This window comes from Colletes gigas, unplaced genomic scaffold (genome assembly GCF_013123115.1).
Source record: "Colletes gigas isolate AHSC1104 unplaced genomic scaffold, ASM1312311v1 Colletes_gigas_Sc00044, whole genome shotgun sequence".
Taxonomy (NCBI): Eukaryota; Metazoa; Arthropoda; class Insecta; order Hymenoptera; family Colletidae; genus Colletes; species Colletes gigas.
Window position 1 is genome coordinate 87,041 of NW_025106673.1, and position 18,430 is coordinate 105,470.

The following is an 18,430-nucleotide window of genomic DNA, read 5'->3' on the forward strand; positions in this document are numbered from 1 at the left end:
TGTTAGGGTTTTATCGATGAGAGTCCTCTGGCGGAGTTAGGATAAAACTCTTATGTTTCTTTTCTTTTCCTCGTCTCATTTATTCTTTAGCGAAATCTACTTCTATCGTTATAGATGTTAATTGGCTTTAAAAATCTACATGGCGCTTGAAGTTTAATCAAATTAAGCGACGTTTCATGCGTGCCAACCTAGTGGCTCACGTTGGTAGCTTTGCAGTCGATGACGTCATTGTGAAGTTCTGAAATTGAAATCAATAAGTGGTGTGCAATGTTGTGTGCACATGACAGTCGGAGCGAAATGGTGATTATGTCAAAACATTCTGTCAGAGCGTCTTGTTTTTCCTTGATAGGAACGAAAGTGTGAATGTTTATAGAGAAGATGGCGCGGAACACGAAGAAAAAGCTGGCGATATTCGCCGGAACGTCGAAGTGCTTGATATATGTGAGTGATCTTTATTGTTCCTGCATATTTGCTTTGATATAATTATTTATTCTGTAACATTGAATGAATGGTAAATTTTTTTATTTTTAAATTCAAGGGTTACGTTATGAATTTATTCCCTCGAAACTTTCATTTTCGGTGTTTATGAATACGATCAATGTTATAGCAATTCGATTGGTCCATACTTTGCAAAAATGTATTTCGTCGTTTCACGATGATCGCTGATTATTCACGTTTAAATGGGATTTAATTTCTTTTTCCTTTTTTTAGTGGTTAATATAGCATAGGTTCGTAAAGCGACTTAAAACAATAACTTCTTTTAGGCAGAAGCAAAATATTGTGCCACTGAAATGCCTGGAGAAATAAAATACTACGAGTGAGTTTCTTATAAGTAAATATGTATATTCTATAAAGCGAGGATACAAGTGTTGTATTATGAAGTTGCGACATCACGATTAAGGACGTTCAATGCTTAAAGTCTTTTTTTTATACTATGTGCATTATCTAAGGTTGAAATTGTAAATACTTCCATTGTTTTCGTCGACGCGAAAAAAGGTTGTAAACGAATGCGTTCGAAAAATCTCTTTATTCTTCGCATCGGAGTTTTCGGAGTATTAAGGCCACTTAAATTTTTTTCAATAAATCTTATATTATTTTTTTAACGCGTATAAAAATTCGAAAGAAAAATTGGCAAATAAAACGTGTTTTGCATTACTCGATCAAGTTCGTGTCATTGTATTTGTTTATATATATGAATATAAAAAAATTATATACACCATGCATTGGAGAGAGTTTAAATGGCCTTGGAATGTCCAATATAGTAACCTTGGGACTAAAGTGATTATGTTATTTGCCCCTCCAATCACAAGTACTTTGACTCTCAAGCTGTTACCACATAAGAAGTAACAAAGATATTTTAAATTTCAATTTCAGGCGAGTTACCCTGTAAATTCTTAAATGTCGTTTTTATTAGGGGGACGAAAGCTTAAAAACATTCATCATTACGCGTAAAATTAATAAAAACTGTATAATGATTAGTTAAAAAAAAAAATATCAATGAGAAAATGTAAATATTCAATTCTGTATTGTAGGTGTTCTAGAACAGAATATTGTTGTGGTATTGGTTGTTGCGTATCACCCGGACTGCATTTCCATCACTTATGGTATTACTGGTAGGCACACCGAGACATTTTCCGTTTATTAAGCAACGGCAACGTAAAATTTATATACGATCCCCGTTCACAGGGTACTGGTTGTAATCATGTTCCTGGTATGTTCCGGTGGTGGTTGGTGGTATCGATATTGGTTGCAAGGAAGGTATAGAGCGGCTGCATCGGCCATACCTACCAGAACTTCCAACACTCGAGTACAAAATTCTCTTCGGGGGCCGACTTGTCAGGTTCAAAGGGCTCGCATTACTTACAATTCAGCGAGAAATACAGTGTTGCTGCATCGTATGTGGAAAGGCTAGTACATCTTTGTATCCGATTGCTCTCGTTTCACATACACACACACACACATAATGCGCGGCAGAAAACTTATTTGATATGTTGCACGGTAGAAAAGTGGGAGCGTGGGATTTTTGTATAATTGAAACGACGTGTTGCACTCGTAGGTCCTCAAAGGAACGGAGCAGTACCAGCTTACAACGGTAACGCGACTACATCAACGCATTACCAGAACATGAACGTCGTGTTGAACGACGCGAACTGTCCTTACTACCAATTGTATGGTCCACCTCCGAGCTACGAAACTGTGATAGCCCAAACACGCGGTAAGATATCGAATCCGGCCTCGCCGGAGTCGTCGGGCGCGCGAACCAACGCGCAATCGCCGAGCGTTCTGCCAAACACGAGCGTGCCACAATGTTTTTCGTACGCGTGTAATCCTTCCACGAGACTGAACGGCGGTCTGGACCAAAACACGCAATACCAGAATGGAAACGCGAGCCCACGGCAGCTCGATAATCCGGACGCTGTTCCGTTCACGCCTTTCCCGTACTGCGTCGCGGATGGACTGAACAGACAGAACGTGTGTGTTCCTTTCGACTACCAGGAACAACCTTTCGTTCCTGGTGACGGTTTTAGCCGTGTTTATCAAGGCACTTCGACGAACTATGTTCCGTATCCGATGGTGAACATTGATTGTACAGCGGGTAGTAGTAGAGACCAGAGCCTTTGGGAGACGAGCGATCGATCGATCTCCAAGGTCTACGGTAAAGCGGAGAAGAAAGGCGCGAGCAAAAGGGTCGAGAAAAGTTGGGGAGAGCAACGGCGAATCGCGAGGGAAACAGCGACAGGGGTTTCCTCGATTCTCGAGACGGACGAAAGTCACATGGACGATTCGAAATCTACCGTAAACTCGTCGGAAGATTTCGAGTCCGAGTTCACGAAGGGCCGTCGAGTGTACGGGGGGTCTTTAAAGGCGACCGGTAAATACGCCGGTAACGCGAAAGGCGATGAATACTCCGTCGAGAGGGCATTCTCGAAAACTTTGCCTCATTCTTGCGAGGGTCTTATCAATACAGAACCAGCGACAGCAATCACAAGCGCGTCCCGTAACGCGAGTCCTTTAGAAGACATGGCTAACGCTAGCGCAAGTTCTTTTCAATCAAATCCATCCAGCAATGTGATATTAGAGTCTTTCGTTTTCGACGGCGCGTCGTCCTCGACGGAGAACGTCGAGAACGCGGAGGAGCGTCGTTCCCGTCTCACGAATGCCAGTACAAATTCTGACCTTGAAAGTAACCATAGATTAGACAGATCGAAATCGTTGGACTGAGCGTCGGGCGAACACTGTCGCTGCGCAGCGCTTATTCTTACACGCGTCACCGCACGATTTCCCGCGTATATAATATGTATTTCGTGACGCAAGATCGTTAAGTTGAACAATCGTCGCGTCGATGACGTTCCATCCTGCAATCGACGTAACGAAACGAGCGCAGTATTATTTTTTTAAAGAGTCCTTCGAAGGGAAGCGTTTAACGTTGCGTACCTACATGCTTGTTGATCCTGCCTACCTTCAGATTTATTCACGCTGTCCTCGAGGCGAGTACTTCTTCGTGCCGTGTTAATATTAAAACAAGAATCCTTCTACTCGCAGCACGCTCGTCATACTGGATAGGGCGCGTCGCGCAAACATGGAACCAATAGTTTAACGCGTTTAAGTATTTAATGCAATACTTTTCTCGTACTTTTGATCGAGAAACGCCCTTGGGAACACTGAAACCCGTTTTATCATTTCCTGCGATCACTTATCGATCGCGGGTATAATCGATTATATCTGTCGACAGTCGGTCGCGTAGCACGAAGTTTCTGTTTATTAAAATGCGCGTAGTTCCGTTTGTATTTACCGTCGTTCTATCGCACACGATACTGCCAGAAATCTTTGGTCGAAAATAACTTGTTCGTCGGTCTGTTAGTTTCGGGCGATCGTCGCGCGTTCGGCTAACACGCGCTCAGTTACGTTTAACACAGTGTGTCCCTGTTTTTATCAATGGGCTCGACTAACTCCGGTTACGCACAAAACCGTCGATTGACGCCGTACGTTTTCATCGTCCTACATTTAATGCCGGTGAACGCCGGTTAACTCGTTAGCGCACCTTTTTCTAATCTTCGCACATTATCGCACTAACTTTACGAGCCACAGGAACTTTTTAATATAAAATATTCTAATTAATATGTGAGATTTTACCGTATTTGACCGTTTCGCGCGCGTCGTAATTTTCTATAACGAGAAGCATCAACTCGGTGTTCGACGGCGCTGAACAAATTGGTCTCCTCTCCTCTGGGGAGACCAGCGATCCGCTTTCAGTTTCATCGAGCACCGTTCTACATACGTTCCCCGTGTTTGCACGTTAATGCAATCTCGATATTTAAAAGTTAACTCCTTCGAAGCGCAGCAAGCCACCACTGACGTATTTAACTTTAAGATATGTAATTTATGAAAGAGTCTCTAGTTTGTTTACGGATTATAGTGTGTGATGGGGAAGGGGTGGGGAAGGGACGAGGGGCAGGGGGTATACTCTGTACGATAAAAAGCTGAATGAAACGAAGAGTGAATTACGTTCTAATCGATTTATGGGTCACGACAGCTTGCAAACGCATCTTCCTTTTCGCTCGAGTCTCCGTCGTTTTCCAGATCGTATCCACTTCACGATATTCAAAGGATCGCGCGAATCGACTTCGTCGGTGCTGTTGGAAAGGCGAATTGGATTTTGGTAAAGGTTCGTAACGCGAATCGCTGTTAATTTTCGCAGCACGAACGCGGTCGGGACGCGAGAATCGACGTGCCGTCGCGTTTGTAAGTTTCTGACTGGGTTTTCGATTGTAATAGCGGTCCAAAGAAACAGCGTACGTGCCAATAAAGTGTCCGTTAGATAAATTAATATTGGGTAGAGCTAGCCAGTCGATCTCGTGGAAACAACTCGATCTCGCAGCCAAGGTGTTGTTAGCTTAACAGAGAAAAAAAGAATTATACATCTATATATATCTATGTACGTGTGTGCGTGTATATTGTACCATGATGCGTGTACATGTATATACACATACGCGCATATATATATACATGCATACATAATTATTTTTTGTAACCGATCCTAAAAAGGGACGGGCCGTTTTGACTGTCCGTCTGAATAAATATTAACGCGTAAGGCAAATAACGAGCGTCGCTCCGAATCCATGGGGATCTTCTATAGATTCAGGAATACCACTATATTTTGTGTGCGTGCGTAGTGTCTGCGTGTTACATAGCTTTAACGATAAACTTAGTCCGAATGATCCTCTCACCGTAACGCGCAATCATATTCGTATTACCATACTGTAAGATATATTGTACCTAACGAGCGGAGGAGGGGTGTCTCTCTGAAATAAAGACGAAATATTTATTCACGTGAGGGTGTACGATGCAATCGAGCAAGGCTCCTTATTTTTATTCGCAACGTAATTTTATACTTTCCGGTTACACCAGGAAAACTCTTGTAGAAGTAGAGATTTCAAAATATCTGTAAATATTTTCATGCACGTTTCTACCTCGATCAATTCGTTCTATATTATTTTTGTAAACTTTGTATACATTTTATGAAGTTACATAGAGTTCGTGTCGAGTAGACGAGCACAAGACCGGAAAGTTACCGATACCGAGTCAAAATTTGTTGACCCATTTTATTTTTTCGTCGTTTCAGTTCCTCCTCTCCCGTTGCGGGCCACGTTATTATTGCACGGTAATACGTTACCGATCGCGCGAAATCATAGCAAGAATCGCGGATTAAAGGAGCAAGAATTTGGTACGCTTCGGTGTTATTGCGTGTCAGGCGATTAATCAGGAATAGGGCGATCGTTGCCAAGGTGTCGATAAACGAAGCGAAAGGCATGGGCTGCGATGGTAAACAGTGCTCGGCGAAGCACGAAGGGACGGTAAGAGATGGCAGGTGCTCTCAGGCCCGGAGGAAATCAATATGAAGAGGATTGGGTAGAGGGGTTGTAGGTGCGTGGAAGCATCCCCATGAGAGAGACAGCCACGCAAGGCTAGGAACGCCGATATAGCGGCAGAGCTGCGACAAAAACGAGCTGGAAGATGTCATAGTCTCGGTGAAGAACGTAGTTCCACGTAACACCTCTTTTTATCCTCGATATTCTACCCACCCTTCCCTCTTTCTGTCATCCTGAAACCCCCTTCGTCGTGGGAGCCAGTCTCGCTCCCGATATAGTGAATCAATAATTAAAGTGACAGTGCGGTGATTACGCGATCCGTGCCGGGCAAGATGTCGGTGAAGGTGAGTGTTTCGATTCAAAATACAAAATCAGGAAACGTTGCTAGACCTATTCGGGGTCGACGAATTTCATCCTGAGCCATTTTGTTAACTTCCCTGGGTCGGAGTATCGCGTACTCCGAACTATTTACGAGCTCCGCGCTTGTTATGTAACGTTAACGTTACGGAAGATTTATCAAAATGTGCGCCATGAATATAGAAATCGGTCGTACGGAGCTATCGCGTAGACCGTAATTGGTCGCGAGTTATCTTGTTCCCGAAACGCGTCGCGGTCGCATCGGTAGCTATTTAAACGCGAGGTTTCCGTTATCGATATCGATGCGGTTCCACACACGGAGCGAGTGTTTTCTTTTTTTCGGCTCGTTGTGGACTGCACGCGTCCCCACGAACCTCGAAACACGGCTCACCGAATAATAAACGTACACGCGATACGTGTTGCATTCGCGATGGGCGGGCAATCGCGCGATTACAAACTCGTGCGTAAATTTATCGTCCGAAATTCCACAGCTGGATACGATTTAATTAGAAACGTTAACGGTTCCAGGAGTACTGCGCGACGCTTTACGAAGAAACAATTTCCTCATTGAGGCTAGAGCCGCTCAACGAGACTGTTATTTTTAGAGCAAAAAGATAATTCCAAAGATAGACGTCACGGATTCCGTTAACGAACTGTTTTGCACTTATGTCAGCGCTTTTGCGCCCGATGACGCATTACGCCATGTATTTTCGTTTTACTTGAGCCGGTCGCCTTTGACGTAGCACTACGTTTCTTACGTCTAATCTTAGCAATGTTGGTTGCTATGCCATGCTAGACACGCTCCCGCAGCACGTGAGTCGTTTTTCTTTCAAGTTTCAGCCGATGCATTCATTTTTTGTTCGATCTAAACGATACTCTTTGTCCGATCCTCGCCAGACGCGTCACGGGACGGAACGGTATCGGAGCAGAAAGCGTAATTATATTAACGGCGCCACAAGTGTCCGTTTCCTGCCAGAACCGCCGCACACGAAACTGGCAGCTCCGATTGCATACGCGTGCGCGTGCTTACGCGGATTCGCGTGTCTGCACGCGTGCAGTCCGCCTGCAGTTCCGGCACGAGCCTCGCCACGCTTCTTTCACGGGCTCGCGAGTTTTCGTTCTTTCCTTCGGGTTTGCCTCGTCGTCGGTTAGTCAGTCGTCAACCACGTCAAACTAATTCATATCAAATACAAAGCTTCTCTAACTACTCAGCTCCATGCTGTCCGCCGTTGCAGAAATGCAACTTTGCGAAACATTCTTTAAATATTGTAAATAGACAATAATGGCGTTGATTTTCGCGTGTCATCTCTTTAATGTTTCTCAAACTAATTCATATCAAATACAAAGTTTCTCTAACTACAGGACTCTTTGCTATTCGCTGTTGCAAAAATGCAACTTTGCGAAACATTCTTTAAATATTGTAAATAAACGATACGCGCCAATGGGGTTGATTTTCGCGTACCATCTCTTTAATGTTTCTTGTTGCTTGTTTATGATAACGAAGTAAACAAAATCTGCGAAAGTAACACATACAGTGGGTGTTAAAAGTATTCGTACAGTGACTAATTACGACTAAAATGCTGAATAATAATGTTTATTAAACAATATTTTTTAAACAAACATGTTACATGTATTCTTCAAAGTTTGTAGAACAACAATATCAAATAAATAGAAAAAATATTTATATTGTTTATATAAATATCAAGATAAATGAACGCATAATAATTAATTGTACAGTTCTGTTGCCATTATCAAGTGTACAAGTAATTTAAACATTTGTAATAAAAACAACAAATAATTGTAAAATTAATATTTATAATTAGTATTTAGTAGGGTTTCCCTCTGATTTTATTATTGTGGCTAACCTTCTATGTATTGCATTAACTAAATTAGATGTGACTTTATTAATAATATTATTCCATTCGTTGAAAGCATTTTTTATGCCTGTTTTAGATGAAATTGTATATTTGCGAATTGCTTGTTCCAATAGGGTTAATATCTGGTATTTGTGGGGTTGTTTTTAAATGTGCTGGCGTATTATATGCAATCCACATTCTTGTATTATAAGCGGTATGCTTAGGATCATTATCTTGCATGAATTATTTTCAATACCCATTTTTTCAGCATTTGTATGAAGATGAGTTTTTAAAATATTAATATACATCTTGTGATCCATTATTCCGTCAATAAAATGCAATTCACTTACACCTTGCGACATTCATGTAGCCCCAAATACATATGGAATTCTGAGGTTTATACTCTTCATTTTCTTTCTCGACACTGTGAAGTGTCCATCGGAGCCAAAAATATTAAATTTGATTTCATCAGTGAAAATGATTCTCTTCCAAAATTTCATCGTTGTGTTTACGTAACTTTGTGCAACCTCCAATTTCTTCTTTCTATTCCTTTCATTCGCGTAATATTTTCTTCGAGCTGTTCTACCATGGTAACTTCGACTTCGCAAGCAATGACGTACAGTACTAGAAGATAAAGTGATGTTTAAATCACTTTTAAGCTCTTCAGCGAACTTTGTTACACTCATATTTGGATTGTGTTTAATAACTCGATTAATAGTACAACCACTACGTTCAGAAATTTTTCGAGGCTGTCCATTTCTCACACGATTTCACAATGTTTTTCGTAATCCATATCTATCAATGATTCCTTGTATCCTAAATCTTGGACTTTTTACAGTACGCGATATTTCGGATAAACTTTTGCACTGGTCATGCAAATTAATAATTACCTTTCGGTTTTTTACGGTAGTTTAATTACTTTTTTTACCCATTTTGTTACAGTAATGATAAATACTACTCTGTATGTCTATCCTACAATTCCAGACAACGTTTCTAAGCCATATGCCATAAATATACAATATGAATATTTCTTTTGTTTATTTGATATTGTCGTTCTACAGACTTTGGAGAATACATGTGACATGTTTGTTTAAAAAATATTGTTTAATAAAGATTATCATTCAGCATTTTAGTCGTAATTAATCACTGCATGAATATTTTTTACACCCACTGTATTACAATTTCCACAGCTCTTCAAAGACAGAGTTTCTTTAAGGGGGGATTCTCGTGTAACAGCGTTAAAATTTAAAGTTTTCTATTTATTTTTTTTCATAGGGACTTAAGAGTTCTATTGTAATAGATATTTAGGGACGTGAAGGGAGATCCGAAAACTATACGAAACTATTTTTTTTAGTACATTTTTTATTATCTTTTATTAAATCATAGTTACCATAGTTAGTGTACAGCGTAACATCCATCACAGAGATCGGAACGCAACAAACGAAAAATTTTCTTAACCCTTAAGTGGATTCTTGGGGCCGCTGCGACCCTCCGCAAGTTTAAACTAATAATTGTTTAATATATGTTAATATAGTTATTTGAAAATTCATATAATCCTCCATTAGTTCATTATTTTTTAAATGTTTTAAAGGAAAGTTGATTTCCATTTACCAATTCGGTAAAAATCAACATTGAGTAAAATAATTCAGGTGAGATTGAGAGTCCACTTAAGGGTTAAAGTTGGTTGGTTTTCACTGGTACTGAACTTATTTTGAACAAAAAATATGGAAAATTTAAAAAACTATAGCATATTGAAATTTTTTCTTTAACACATTGACTGCCAATGGTTTAACATTCTAAAATTGTTTACAAGACCAAAACTTTGATTTTAGACAATTGTAAACTATACAACTTAAAATTTGTCGTTGTACTTACTTTCGCAACCTCACTAAAATTTATTTTCTTTAAGATATAATTAATTGTTTTAATTCCACTGTTAAAAGTTCTGTCACTCATACAGATGGATGACGTGACAGTCAAAGTGTTAAAATGCTACAGTTTTTTCAATTTTCCATATTTTCTGTTAAAAATAGGTTCCGTATCAGTGGAAACCAATCAACTTTAAGAAAATTTTCCGTTTGTTGCGTTTTGATCTTTATGATGGATGTACACCAATTATAGTTAACATCGTCGAACAGGATTAAACGACTTAATTACTACTTAATAAAAGATAATAAAAAATGGACTAAAAACGCATTTTCGTATAGATTAAAGGTCTCTCTTCATGTTTCTAAAAGTTCAGTACAATAGAACTTAAAGTTCCATACCGACTGGAAAATTTTTCGACAAAATCAAAAAATTTGAAATCATCTAAAAAAAATTACTTTTAATTGCAGGGGTCAATTACAATCGTTTTTCATGAAGGAACATACCCCCGAAATCCTACGCACTTTCGAGAAAAAAATTCTTTACCAAAAATATAATTTCTGGCCAGAAATGGTTCCCCGAAATTTCATGCGTATCTTTAAAACATCATAACTCCTGAACGGATTGGACGATTTTAATGTTTAAAAAGGCAAACAACGCGTATTTTGATGGAGAATATGTAGAAATCGCAAAATTATTCGGAAAGTTGATCCTTGACCCTGCAAAACGAGAAAAACCCCATAAAAACGGGCCAATTTTCAAACGACCATAACTCCTACAATAGTGAATATATTTCAATGAAACTTTTTTTGAAGTAGAGCTCATGCGTACCTACAAAAAAGTATTAGACAACTTTCTGTAGGGTGTCAAACAAAATTACTAAAAATCAAAAACGAATTTTTAAGAAAAATCGACAGGGGGTGCTTAAATTTTTTGACGAAAAAAAAATTTCAAATCGTCCCAAAAATATTATTTTTAGTTACGGGGGTCAATTACAATTATTTTTGGTGAATAGACATACCCCCGAATTCCTACGCACTTTCGCGAAAAAAATTCGTGTAGGTGGACAAATTTTATTAATGATTTTTAGCAATAATTTTGTTAATAACTTTTTAACGAAGCTTCAATCAACAAATTGGTATTTTTGATTTTCGTCTTATTTTGGCCTCTAGAATTTCTCATTAAAATTTTTCCCAGGGGTGGCCGAACACCCTGTATAATTTTGAATTTTTTCCCCCATCCTCTAGTCCATTGTTTCTCGATCGTAGTGAACGGAATGGTTCGCCCAGCGTAAAGTTGAAGCATGTTTCGAATACTGGCCTCGTTATCGGCGCGTCGAAAAGCTTCCCTCTCGTTTGTAACACCGAGGCGTCGTGATAACGCGCGATCGCGAACGTCGCACGGAACGCGCTCGAAGGCAGTCTGACGTTCGGTCGCGTGGCGTGTAGTTTCGAGCGTCGGTTCCCAATTTCGTTCAGAGGTAGGAGCGAGAAAGGTTCTCTCTCGGTGGGATACGGGGACGCGATTTGTTGCGGTACCACGAGATTCGCGCGATCCGAGATGAGCGAGCGACCCTGGTATTCGCTCCTGCGTGACGGCGACTCGAGGGTACGTATTTTTAGTTTGGTCTAAAAGTGTGTCATCAACCGACAGTAATTTTCGACGACGAATTTTCCACTTTGCGGCGAACGCGAGAGGCCACGTTTCGCGTACGAGATTGTGTCGGGTCCGCGCAACGGTTTATCGGGGAACGTTTAGTATCGGGCATTGCGGCTCACCGACGCGACGCCCACGCGTATCTGCGTTATCGCGCGTAGAGTCGGTGAAAAATTCAGGCTTGGTGGACTCGGTTTTACGTAGAAATCGGGGGATGTCGACAGAGTCGATCGCGTCAAACGATATTCTGGATGAAAACATTATCGAGCATCGCTGTGGAGAAGCTGTTGTAATCTCGTTAACATTATCATTAAGATTCCATGTTTGGTACGCGGTCCCGTATGCTGTGGAAAAGATTTACGAGTTGCTAATTACATTATCTGGCATGCCTCTATTGTGCAACGGCGAGGCCATCCTTGTCGTTTCTTTTGCCGGTATCAAAGACCAAGGATACAATAATCGTCACTTTTTTCCCCCAGATGATGATGTACAAGCAGGCGGAGTTCGAGGACGAGGACAACAGCAGCATCGGGTCCGTAGCTTTGAACAGCGAGGGCATCAGCACGTCCGCGACGCACATTAGATACCGTTCGGTACGTTTCACGGTTTAAGCGTCGTTTAAGTCTAATCGTCGTTAAAAATTGTCGCTGCGTCGACGCGATTCCGTGACTTTTTCAATCGAATCGTCGTCGCGGCAAACGATTTCTCGCGTCGCAATTGGGGTTATTAGATTGCAAGCGATAGCGCGATCCTAGCAATAAGACGTAGCCAACTGTCCGTGAGTTTCTAACGCGCTTAAACGTTTCCTCGCCCGGTCGCGATACACCGTTTATTTGGTGCGCAGGGGACGTCGCTGTGGAGAGCGAGAAGTACGTTGGAGAGATGCCTTTTTATCATTTGCGCCGGCCTCTTGCTGATGGTTGTGCTGCTGTCTATTGTTATCAGCAGCAAGAACGGTTGGAACGAGGCGCAGATACTACACGTGACTTCTCACGGAGAAGGTATCGAACGTTTATCGTGTAATATCACGTACAAGTGTTCTCACGGAGCAGGGAAACCTTGATTTCAGACGGTACGTACTGCCTGACGGAGCACTGCGTGACCGTGGCGGCGTCCAGCATAAACAGTATAGATCGGTCCGTCGATCCGTGCGAAGATTTCTACGAGTACGCCTGTGGCGGATGGATAAAAAAGAACCCTATACCGGATGGGAACAGCATGTGGGGAACATTCAGCAAACTGGAGCAAGACAACCAGTTGGTGGTCAAGAATGTTCTTGGTAATTCGATTACAGGATTCTGGACTGGTTTATCTTAATCATAGAAGATTGGTAATTTTAATTTCAACGAGTGACTTTTGTTTGAAAAGAAAAACCAATGAGCGACATGAAGTCGAAGGCCGAGAAGAAGGCGAAGTATTACTTCTTGTCGTGTATGGACGCGAACGATACCATCGAGACGCTGGGCGCGAAGCCTATGCTCGACTTGCTGGACACCATCGGCGGTTGGAACGTTTCCGGAAAGTTCAATCTGAGCGCTTGGTCCTTGCAGAACAGCATGCAACTTCTGCAAAATGTTTACAACATGGACGGTTTGTTTACATGGGCGGTGAACGAAGACGATCGAAATAGTACCAGACACATTATACAAGTAAGACCGCGTCAATGGTTGTTCGTAATGCCATACTCTCGGATTATTTTGCCACGACGGTTTATTTTCTAGATCGATCAAGGTGGTCTGACCTTGCCCACCGCCGACAATTACTTGAACGTCACCGAAAACGGCAAAGTGTTGTTAGCATATTTGGATTACATGACAAAGGTATGCACGAGATACGAATAATCGCGTAGATTACCATGATCTAGTTACCGCGATCTAGCTTGATGAATTTACAGATCGGCGTGCTGCTAGGTGGCGAGAGGAACTCTACCAGGTCGCAGATGCGGGAAGTGATAGAGTTTGAGACGAAGCTGGCGAAGATTATGACTCCGCTGGAGGAACGCAGGGACGAAGAAAAGCTTTACAACTTGATGTCGTTGGACGAACTTCAACGTAAAGCACCCTTCGTGAGTGATACATCCATCGCGTCCGAAATTCTAATCGATCTATATCGTTCGACGATTGCCCTTGTCGTTCTAGATGTCCTGGGTGGATTATTTTCAAAACGCGACGCATCTCGTTAACAAGAAAATCAATAGCAAAACGATGATCGTCAACTTTGCGCCGGAATACTTCGTCAAGCTGTCGAAACTTGTGCTGGAGTATAACGAGACGAACTCTGGAAAAGTGTACGTTCGATCACGTATTTATCGATGAATCGCGCGACCTTGTTTCTCTACCTTTTCTTTCCATAGAGTACTGAATAACTATCTGGTTTGGCAAACGGTGAGGTCTCTGACGGGGTGCTTGTCGAAACCTTTCCGCGACGCTTACAAGGGCCTAAAGAAAGCCTTGATCGGCTCGGAGGGACGCGAGGAACAGTGGCGTTATTGCGTCAGCGATACGAACAACGTGATGGGCTTTGCCATCGGCGCGATGTTCGTCAGAGACGTCTTCCACGGGAAGAGCAAACCCATGGTTAGTTAAAATTCGTAAGGATCGCGGCATCTTCTAATGGAAATCGATTCCAGGCGGAGAAGATGATTGATCAAGTGCGCAGAGCTTTCACGAAGAATTTGAAGAATCTCGATTGGATGGACGCGGATACCAGAAGAGCCGCAGAGGAGAAAGCGAACGCTATTACTGACATGATCGGTTTTCCGAATTTCATTCTGAACCCCAGCGAGCTCGACAACCTTTACAAAGATTTGACCATCAAGCAGAACGAATATTTCCAGAATAATATACAAGTGAATAAGTACAATTTGCGGAAGAACTTGGAGAAGCTCGATCAACCCGTGAACAAGACCACTTGGATCATGACTCCACCCACTGTGAACGCTTACTACAGGCCTACCAAAAACCAGATGGTCTTCCCCGCTGGTATCCTGCAGAGTCCGTTCTACGATATGGAGAACCCTAATAGCTTAAATTTTGGCGGCATAGGAGTTGTCATGGGGCACGAGCTAACTCACGCATTCGATGATCAAGGTACGTTTCCCAGAGCTCCGTTTATAAACGAACATTGTTGTGTAATCGTTTGTCTTTTGTTTCGCGACGATCAGGAAGGGAATACGACTTACATGGGAACTTGAATCAATGGTGGAACAACGCTACGATAGAGAGATTCAAAAATAGAACGGAATGTTTCGTGGAACAGTACAACAGCTTCGAGGTACACGGTCGTCACGTGAACGGACGTCAGACTTTGGGTAATGCATTGATACGCGAACGTCCTAACATTGCAATCTATGTTATATTAATGGAAATTCCTTTGTAGGAGAAAATATTGCGGATAACGGAGGCCTTAAAGCAGCGTATCACGCGTACATCACGAAGCCTAAAAGCTACAAGGATCAGCTACCATTACCTGGTCTCAATCTAACGCATCGTCAGCTGTTTTTCTTGAATTTTGCTCAGGTAATTGCCGCCATTTCTGTGTACCTAAGATTCATCTGCTTGTACTATCTTTATTAAGATCGAATTTTTGGTTGATAGGTCTGGTGTTCGGCTGCAACGTCCGAGGCGATAGCTCTCCAAATCGAGAAAGATTCTCACTGTCCACCCAAGTACAGAGTGATCGGTCCGCTCTCAAACTTGCCGGAATTCGCCACAGAATTCAATTGTTCGAACGGCTCGCGAATGAATCCGGTACACAAGTGCGAGGTGTGGTAACGCGCCATATTTCGATCGCTTTGATTTCCGGTATTGTGAACGGAGTCGTCGAATGGCTCCGTTTTTATTAAATTCGTACGGTCATCGAATAACTCGATGGAGAACGAATTACTTAAATCGGCCGAGAGCCAATTCTACTTGTGGGTTAGCGATTCGAATCACGACGACGAATCTTTGGGAGATTTAGCGCAACGGCGACTGTCTTTACGAATCGCTGGTACCTCGTGTAAAACGTTGAGACGGTTTGAATTTATTTCGAACGATGTTACGTGAACGAGAGTATTGATTCCGCGACGCGATTTTACTCAGACCGGTCAAGTACTTCCATTTGTTGAATCCCTGATTGTTGATTTACCGAGAGCCGAGAAGATCGCAGCGAGCCAAACTTGCGACTCTGAATGTTTGCAACGAATATGCCAGAGATGCAATTTTATATACCGATCCAGGTCCGAAATTTCTGTGAGTCGGATGAGTCATGATGCAGATTTCGACGTCTCGATTTTATCGGTCGTCAGGATGGCCGCAATGTCAGTGTTAAGGCACTAGGACCATCGTATGAATTTATTGATCTTCTTATATAGCTACTTTAACGCGCCCAAAAGCGCCAGTTTTTCACACTAATCAATGTTCACTGTGGTTCATCGTGATCGATCGAGGCAATTATTTACCGAACCGACCGACATTGCACCGTAAGCGAACGTAAAGTCATTTTTCACTTTTATACTTGGAATACAGTATTATTCGATTGTCAGTCGATTCGAGTTCACGATACGAAAGATTTAAATAAAATTTTCGCGACAACTCGTGCTTCTGGAACGCGCGTACAACAACGTTGCGTCGAAGATCTATGAAACTGATATATCCAGGAGAACGTTTTAATCTTACCTACGCGACAGTATATTACTTTCTTATGTGCTAAGATACAAAGGATGAACTATTATTTAAGGTCGATTTCACCTTCTTTTGCTCGCATCAGGGAGATTCTTAAAGATCTCGATGAGCCATAGCGACCGTGAATCGTAAGCGTGGTGCCATAATTTTTGCAGGCAGGATCTAGCGTTAAGCTTAAGAAATTTAATTTTATAAACAAGCTACGGGCTAGTTACATAGAGCGGAGTTAGTACGTTAATATAGGGAGCGCGATTTCACGCACTACGGGTGTTGAGACTAAATATTTTTAAATGTGCTTAAGTGTATATTTTTGTTTTGTGTTTTGTGCAACTCAGTACTCGAGCGAATCAAAAAGTTTTGTTTTTTTATTCGTTAGAGATGTATATCGCGGATTGTATACAGTATAGGTATAAACTAAATTATTATCTAATTTAAGAAATTATTTGTACAAAATGGTGTTGATAGCAGGTTTCCACGCGTCCACCTTCGAGATCTTTCTAATCAAACGATTATAAAGGACAAGAAATGTGTAGTGAGTCTTTCGAGATAAGTACACTGTAACTGATACGTCTGTTAACGATATGCCGTGAATCTTTATTTTTGATTGTTTCAAAGTATTGTTAAGTATAGTTAATAGAAAGAAAGGCAACTGTGGCAGATGTTGTATACTTTAAGCGCGTACGATGTTCGAGTGGTTCTTTTTATACTCATTTGGTGACGAATGAGAACAAAATTGTCAGCAATCCCCTTTTCTGTGTATGTTACATTTATAAACGAGCAAAGCTAGTTATGTCAATAATTCGTCAATGCCGAAACGCGAGAGAATGATACAACAATTTTGTGCGTCGTGCGAGTAGTCCTTAGAGTGCGACAATTATTTCGATTGCGCCACTAATATTATACATCATTGGAGATATTTATTAATGACGCACGTGTAAATCAATAAAGAAAGAAATAAATAATGATAAAATGGTTTTATTCATTGCAGGAGAGAAGAGTGCGGTTAAGGAGTTTTATCTCTTTTCGTTTCTTTCGACGCTGCTCATAGAAAATGAGGAATAAAGAAGTTTGAGAAGGTGAGAAAGAATATGTAACGTTCTAATATGTTTCCATATTCCTATAAATCGCTTTCGCGTTCAATCAAATATAACGAGTGATATCATAGTTGAAGGACTGTTCTTTTTGTTTGTAGCTTGTACCAAATGTTTTCCAGAACGCAGATCAAAGCGCTCAGTATTGCCATGTAAATGAGTCCCAAGAGTAAGAAATGAATGTGAGCGTATTCCACCGGTTGAAACATTAACTGATCGAGTTCCGAGCTTTGTACACCTTTGGGCATCCATTTTTTTTCAAGGTACTTCAATAATCCCGCGGAGTGAAGTCGCATCAGGCTATCGAAGTGCAACAATTCTTATAAAATATTTCGCGATAATTCTATAGGAAATAATAGAGAACCCTTACTAGATGTCTATTAAGCGTCGATACTCTGAGAATCTAGCATGCAGAAACGCAACCTTCATACTCCAGTAATGATCGGGCGTTTGGACGATATGGCAGGCGCGTTGAATACGTCGATATATCGGCTGAAATACGTCCGGAACTTCCAAATAAACGAAGCCAGGCTTACAAAGTTGAGAATCCAACGCACTAGTGTCTCTCATGTCTGGACAGTAGTTATTGACTAAATTCTTCCATTCCTTCTTCACTTCTCCCCTCAGCGAACCGTTCTATAAAATATAATCGAACACCCGCTACCCTTGTATTCCGAGAGAAAGAGGAGATTTAATTAAAAAATGAAATACCTCCGTGAAGTGTATATAGGCACTGCTATCGTTTCTCACGCAAACAGAGTGACTTCGTTTTTGCAATGCATCTTCCAGGCTCGTTACTGGAACAGAGTTTCTACGTATCGCTAGATACGAGGTCAGCGTGCTGTTAAATCCGCTGGATAATAACATTCCCGTTATTAAATGCGATAGAATGATCAGTCGTAGGGGCCAAGAATATGGTATTCTCTGACATCCTAATCGAGCATACATTAAACGTTGTAATAACATTCGGATCGCACAATGTTCGAATTCTTTACCTTGACCGTTCAAGCTGCTCAGGACGACGATGAGATCGAAGGACGCCGATGAAAATTCGTAGTCGTTCTCTGCGG

The 18,430-nt window shown here is 41.4% G+C and overlaps 2 protein-coding genes across 6 annotated transcripts; both read left to right on the top strand.

The window, feature by feature from the left end:
- Positions 1-146: 146 nt before the first annotated feature.
- On the top strand, positions 147-3,231 carry LOC122403094. The gene is made up of 5 exons (XM_043406411.1): positions 147-441; positions 765-817; positions 1,533-1,613; positions 1,687-1,907; positions 2,057-3,231. The coding sequence occupies exons 1-5, from the start codon at positions 364-366 to the stop codon at positions 3,220-3,222; spliced, it is 1,599 nt and encodes a 532-aa protein (XP_043262346.1). The 5' UTR covers positions 147-363; the 3' UTR covers positions 3,223-3,231.
- On the top strand, positions 2,109-17,213 carry LOC122403093 (endothelin-converting enzyme homolog). 5 transcript variants are annotated; one of them, XM_043406405.1, is made up of 14 exons: positions 6,747-7,495; positions 11,428-11,557; positions 12,085-12,198; positions 12,450-12,606; positions 12,675-12,884; positions 12,974-13,254; positions 13,327-13,425; positions 13,500-13,670; positions 13,744-13,892; positions 13,959-14,181; positions 14,235-14,694; positions 14,769-14,915; positions 14,984-15,123; positions 15,202-17,213. In XM_043406405.1, exons 2-14 carry the CDS (start codon positions 11,510-11,512, stop codon positions 15,376-15,378), a joined length of 2,376 nt encoding a protein of 791 aa, XP_043262340.1. In that variant the 5' UTR covers positions 6,747-7,495; positions 11,428-11,509; the 3' UTR covers positions 15,379-17,213. The 5 variants fall into 5 exon arrangements, with proteins under 5 accessions (XP_043262345.1, XP_043262344.1, XP_043262342.1 ...); XM_043406410.1 differs by lacking the exons at positions 6,747-7,495; positions 11,428-11,557 and adding an exon at positions 2,109-2,215; XM_043406409.1 differs by lacking the exons at positions 6,747-7,495; positions 11,428-11,557 and adding an exon at positions 3,326-3,983.
- The last annotated feature ends 1,217 nt before the right edge of the window (positions 17,214-18,430 follow it).

What these genes read in the sequence shown, in the direction of transcription:
- LOC122403094 (XM_043406411.1), top strand. Translation starts at nt 364, where the DNA reads ATGTTTATAGAGAAGATGGCGCGGAACACGAAGAAAAAGCTGGCGATA. An exon ending in CGTCGAAGTGCTTGATATAT is followed by an intron (nt 442 to 764) that starts GTGAGTGATCTT and finishes AACTTCTTTTAG; the next exon opens with GCAGAAGCAAAATATTGTGC. An exon ending in GGAGAAATAAAATACTACGA is followed by an intron (nt 818 to 1,532) that starts GTGAGTTTCTTA and finishes TCTGTATTGTAG; the next exon opens with GTGTTCTAGAACAGAATATT.
- LOC122403093 (XM_043406405.1), top strand. Translation starts at nt 11,510, where the DNA reads ATGAGCGAGCGACCCTGGTATTCGCTCCTGCGTGACGGCGACTCGAGG. An exon ending in CGCACATTAGATACCGTTCG is followed by an intron (nt 12,199 to 12,449) that starts GTACGTTTCACG and finishes TTTGGTGCGCAG; the next exon opens with GGGACGTCGCTGTGGAGAGC. An exon ending in TCACGCATTCGATGATCAAG is followed by an intron (nt 14,695 to 14,768) that starts GTACGTTTCCCA and finishes CGCGACGATCAG; the next exon opens with GAAGGGAATACGACTTACAT.